Source organism: Stegodyphus dumicola, chromosome 2 (assembly GCF_044657685.1).
Source record: "Stegodyphus dumicola isolate Sdum_Otavi_A_Nest chromosome 2, ASM4465768v1".
NCBI lineage: Eukaryota > Metazoa > Arthropoda > Arachnida > Araneae > Eresidae > Stegodyphus > Stegodyphus dumicola.
The window spans coordinates 259,842,061-259,848,060 of NC_140769.1; the positions used below are offsets into that span (position 1 = coordinate 259,842,061).

The following is a 6,000-nucleotide window of genomic DNA, read 5'->3' on the forward strand; positions in this document are numbered from 1 at the left end:
CAGGCATCGGTAAGAATTTAAAATCATCATTCTTGCTCCCTGCCATCGCTACGAATTTCTTTAACATTTCCATTTCTTTGGCAACTGCAGAAACTCTCTCATCAATTTGTTGTTCGACTTGGTGTTGGACGGCACAAACTCTTCCTTCAATTCGTTCCTCCACAGCCGAAACTCTCCCTTCTATACGTTCTTTTACAGAAGAAACTTTTTTTTCTATTTCTTCTTTCACCGAAGAAACTCTTTCTTCAATTTGATCTTTTACGAAAGAAACTTTTTCTTCAATTTGTCCAACTTTATTTTCAACTGTGTCAATTCTGCCTTCCATAGCTTCAAATTTATTTTCTATTATGCAGGTAATTTCTCTTTTCATTTCTTCTTGACATGCTTCAATCTTTTCTTGACCAGCTTGAACGGCTTTCATTTCGTCCTTAACGGATTCCTGGCCCAATTTCATTTCTTCCTTAACGGATTTGACGGCCCCTTCCATCTTTTCTTGGAAAGCAGCAAATGCAGTCATCATTTGCCTGAATTGTTCTTCCATCGCTCTTGTTATTGGCATTCAAACCCCACTCCTGACACCAAAAATTGTTGCGTGCGTACGGGTTCGTTATGAAATGAATGCACAAGTCCGATTAAAAAAAAATGAACAAAAATTTATTATTATCACAACAAAAATGCTTAAATTTTCTCAAATTATCACGCAGTATTACAATATCTCACAGTAGTTTTCTTTTAACTACTCAAATGTCCAATAGAACATAACTCAAAACAGCTAAAGAACGCTAATCCACGAATTCGCTACAATCAACAACAGTAGTTTTTTTAAACAACAACAAACTAAGCAACTACTACAAACTGAGATGTTTTCCTCCTTTTATAAGATTTTAAAATCACGCGCTAGAATTTTCCAGTACTTTCTCGAAATCAAAAAGAGATATTTATTTATTTAATGCACGCGCTCTTGTATTTTCAATTTTACGGCTTAGCTTTCTTTTAATAGTCGTCACGCGCTGCACTGCATGAGAAATAAAACCAATTAATTTATAATTGAACTAATATTAGCTTTTTAAATACCAAATTCGTAACAATATCCAAAAACTTTTACATCTAAATCATCTATTACATTATACACGTCACCAACGAATTCATACCGCAAGCATTACAAATACTTAGTATCAAATATTTAAATTATTTCCATGCAAGTTTATTTCAACTTAAACGTATACCAAATTCCTACAAACATAAAATTCACAAAATAACTATCATTTAATTAAAATATCACTAAACCATGTACACGTCGACTTATTTTTACTTAAAAAAACATCCCAGAATTGCACAAAAATGGCATTGCGCACACTCTTCATGATATCCATGTACACTGCTTTTTTCTCATAAATTAGAAAAATTTCACGAAAATACATGACAATTTTCTCAATCTTTAAACCCGGTAAAAAGAACATATATGAAATTACCTGATCGCGAAAAAGTATTTACCCTTTCCAAATATGAACATTTCCACATATAAAATAAATAAAATATCCAAAAACTTTTACCTCTAAATCATCTATTATATTATAAACGTCACCAAACGAATTCATACCGCAACCATTTAAATTCAAAAACACTACTTAAAATATAAATGAGCGCATACATTAAATTAATAAAAATTACCTTACAATCCTAATTACTTTAAACTAAATCATTGCTAATAACAATTTTCCCAATAATATCAAATACCTTTCCACCTTACATTTAGAACAATGCATAAAAATAATATCCTCAAATAATTAAAAATACTAACTTACCTAATCTTCTTCAGAATCTTGATTACGTGGCGGATACACTTTTCTAATTCATTCAATAAAATTATTGAAAGATTTTTTTCTGCGAATTTTTCCTCCATACTTCCTCCGCTAAATAAAAAGCAAACTTCTCTTTATCACAATGCCTAAATACCCATTTCGAATTCACTTTAGTTAGGGCCATGGGATTCAAAAATTAAACAACACTGTTTCACACAACAGAGAATAAAGCTAAATACAAAATTTCCACATTTTTTCCCGATTTCCCCCCTTTTCCGATTAAAGAACCGTAATTCGTCCATTAATATCACATGACATATCCCATGATCTCTCATTTCCCTCACGCAAAATAATGCGTAATCGGAACTGAGTACTGCTCACATTATTACCAAAGTCCCAGGTAGTAACCTTTATCGCCAAACTACCAGTTACCATATTGTAAAGATCAACCCTTTTACCGATGTACATACATATTACATATATTTAAGCTATAACAAAATACGATGGCTGCTTTAAAAAATAATTGGCAACCTCAAAATTAACATTCTATATTTGGTGCTCTTCCCCCCCCCCAAATTCATCTGTTCTCCCAAATTCGAGATAATTTCAAATTACATAAAACTGCTTGAAAAAGGTAACTAAAACTAATATTGACCAATCATAGCTTAGAATACTTTCTGCACCTACGAAGTATGAATTTTGAGTCACAAGCACTATACTTCCCTGACTTCTACAATGCAAACTCTGTGCCACTTATGCTTCCCTGCCTGAAATCACGTCATAGCTTTTTATCTGTGTATATAAAAATTATTTGTGTTCAATTATGATCAAAAAGTAATTTGTCTGTCAAACAAATAATTTTTGATGCACCTAAAAATAAAGATGGTGATTCACAGAAATTAGTTTTGTCAACGTCTTATTATTACCTTATCCACCCAGAAGTTAAAAGTACCAGATTCATGACTGCACATCTAGTATATTACATATATATATTATTTTTTATGTGTTTTATAAATTGAAAGTAAAAGTACACAAAACCTTGATAAATAACAAAAGTGGAATAAAAGTAGTTTTTTATATTCATAAATTTAAATTAAATGCTTAACAGGTTTAAAAAAAAAAAGGATGGCGATATTCTCCTGAAACTATGTAAATCCCCCCTCTCCGCCTTACTGAGAACCTCTCAGTAGACAGATATAAAACTTATACGAGGAAACTGAAATAGAATCATAATGAAAGTTGTATGATCAACAAATTAAATCAGTATCTAAGAAGGCGTCTTAATTTTCACAAAATTTACGAATATAAAATAACCAGAAACAAATCAATAACTTAGAATAATATTACCATCAAATCTCTTGCTCTTCTTTTGCGATAGCTTTATCCTGTTCTTCAACTTTCTTCATTATTTCCAGATACTCATAACCTTTAATTGTTGGGGGAATAATATCTCTCAGAAACTCCAAATTACCTATTTCATAAACTATCTTTGAAAGATCAGAGTAATCTACCAACATTTTGTTATCGCTCGCTTTCAATGCTTGACGAACCAAAAACGCAACAAAACCTTCGGCAGCTTTGGCAATTAAAAAAATGGAATCAGGACTTATATTTGAAACATCGGGAGAGCTTCTCATGATCATCTTTATTCTAGACAAAGGTAAAAGTGCTAATTTTGTTTGTTTGTCAGTCATTTTCACAAACAAGTCGTACAAATTCAAATTCTCTTCAGCACACCAGCAGGAGATTATAAAAATACTAGCCTTTTCAAACGGTTAAAACACACCGACACACAGACGTTGGCCTTGCACAGACAAAGAAGACAACTCTTTTGCATTTCTTCTATCTTTTGACCAGCAGACTGAAAAATTAAGGGGCAAATCCAACTGCAACGCTTATTATGGCAACTGGTCTTGCATTGCAAAACCGAGTTCAGCTGCAACGCTTTCGAGTACGCCTTTTGTAAATACGTAATCAATGTTGATTTGCAACCAGTTCTGAACTGCTACAAACCCTTAACAGTGACTGTAAACAAGCTGGCTGAAGTGATTTTGTTAAGACGTTCGAGAAAACTATACTGATCGAATTGTTTCTCGAGTTGTTGGTTGTCTGAGCGTGAAGGTGCTTTGACCCATCGCTCCGTCATCGTTCTCGCTTTGGATTATTGCTCTACTACTGTTTGACTTTGTGTTTTACCAATTCTAGGCAAGCCTTTTACTTTTTTTCTCTAGGGATTTGATACGTTAGGTTCCCCTTCCCGACTGTTTCAGTTACCGGGTGTCAGGTTTCCTCAAAATGGCTAACGAACCGGCTACAGATTATGATTATTATAAACCGTCTATGGATCAGACTCCGATAATGGATCAAAATAATTCTTCCGCTTAACGGAATCAGGAAACGATGCCAAGCTATTAAATCTTGCCACTCTTAGCATCCAAATAAACCTCTTGGTTCATAATTCTCAGCAACGATCTCTTACAACTGAAGAGCATAACAAACACGTTCTCCTTTGCAAGAAAAAGAAAAGTTCACTCGGGGAACTAAGTGCTACAAACCCCGAGTAAGATTCATAATGTAAAGAAAAGCTTTCAATCTGTGAAACAAATTAAACGATTTAAAACAAATATTGCCGCGAAAAAGAAAAGGCTTTGTGAATGGATCTCCCCGTAAAGAACTGCCAAACGTACAATCAGCGTCTCTTCTGATTCTGATACTTACGAAGATCGTAACAGATTTGAAACGCTTTGTATTAAGGCTCTCCTTACTTTGTATAGATGATGTGCTAGATGTGGCCTGTGCACATCTAGCACAGGAAAGACGAGAAGCTAGATTCCGCGCCGTACCCTTCTGATGTTGGCCAATTATGTTTGACTTGAAAATGACGTCATTTATAGGCGGAGTAATCGTGAATGGCTGACGATGTAAACATGAATGTGTTTATATAGTTTTATAGTCTAAACTTATTTTCTTTTATAATCTCAAGTTTTCCATACTATATTAGATTATTATGCCTTCTGAAAGTATCTCCTGGTGCTGCTTGTTTTTGTATTTTGGCGGTTGCTGAATCATTGATTATTTAATTCGAGTTTCAAAAATAATATTCCATTCCATTTACCGCTATTATACTGGGCACGCAGGCTTTTTGCCAGTTGTCTCAAAAATAATATTTTTACATGTCAACTTTTATATTAACATACATGAAATAATTTATAGGACATCACACTGTTTAAGCATCTGTGCCATATAAAAAAATATCTGTACAATTAGTTATTATTCCTTCAGTAATAGCTCTATCAGTTTATGAATGCAATTTATACAGAATCACTATCAAAATACAATAAAAAACAAAGATTTATTGCATAATGAAATTTTATAAGTGATTAATTCTGAACTACAGTTCAGTGCCATATGAAGTTGCTGTTTTCGTTCTTGAGATAACATAAGGAACTATTTTGTACAAGGAAATAATTTAACTAATTTTAAAGCTATAGGAAAATATGCATTGTTTGTAATAAGGATGACGTTTTTGGAGCATTCTATGAATGAACAGCTTAATGAGCTTTTTCGTTAATAAAAAAAGGAAGTAGATGACTGTGAATGCATTTAGAAGTATTCAACATTCTAAATAAAATTCTTCTATGAAATTAATAAAAAGTTGGATACACATTATTATTAATAAATGTTAAGTTTCTTTTTCTTTTCTTTTCTCACAAATCTGAATAAAGAATTAAAGTTTTGGGATGAAGCATTCGAAATTACCTACAACATTAAGCGCATGCACAAAATTTTTATTATCTATAAAATATTCAACAAATAATATTTACAGCAAAAAATTTTTTAAAAAAGTAAAATCTTAATTATGATGTAATTGACAAAACATATTACATTAGTCAGATGTTATTTTCAAAAGTTTGATTATTTATAAACGTTTTCTTTAATCATAGCAACTTTCATTTAGCAAATAGATTTCCTGAATGAAATTAGCTCTTAAACATCTTAAAAATGTTCTAAAGCCACTTGAAATAATCATATAATCTCTCATAGTTTGTTCTAAATTATTAATATAGAAAGAAACTTACAGGAGCAGTTAACAGTAAAAGTAATGATCAGCTTGTATGATTAAATTTCTTTATCAAACAAAATAAAGTTAACTTATTAGCGATGTTTTTGTATTGAATTGTTATAATCATTTCCTTTG

General features: G+C 32.0%; 1 protein-coding gene across 2 annotated transcripts in view; it reads right to left on the reverse strand.

Moving 5' to 3' along the window:
• LOC118190697 (chromatin accessibility complex protein 1-like) overlaps nt 1–3,626 on the reverse strand; it is a 40,299-nt gene extending 36,673 nt beyond the window's left edge. Inside the window, exon 1 of one of the 2 annotated variants that reach the window (XM_035361452.2) lies at nt 3,150–3,290. Coding sequence is in view for 1 of the 2 variants with exons in the window: in XM_085812089.1 (XP_085668215.1) it covers nt 3,152–3,496 (345 nt within the window). In the remaining variant the exon portion in view is untranslated. Of the gene's footprint in view, nt 1–3,149 lie in introns of both variants that reach the window. The other variant, XM_085812089.1, reaches the window with a different exon arrangement.
• Between the last annotated feature and the right edge of the window lie 2,374 nt (nt 3,627–6,000).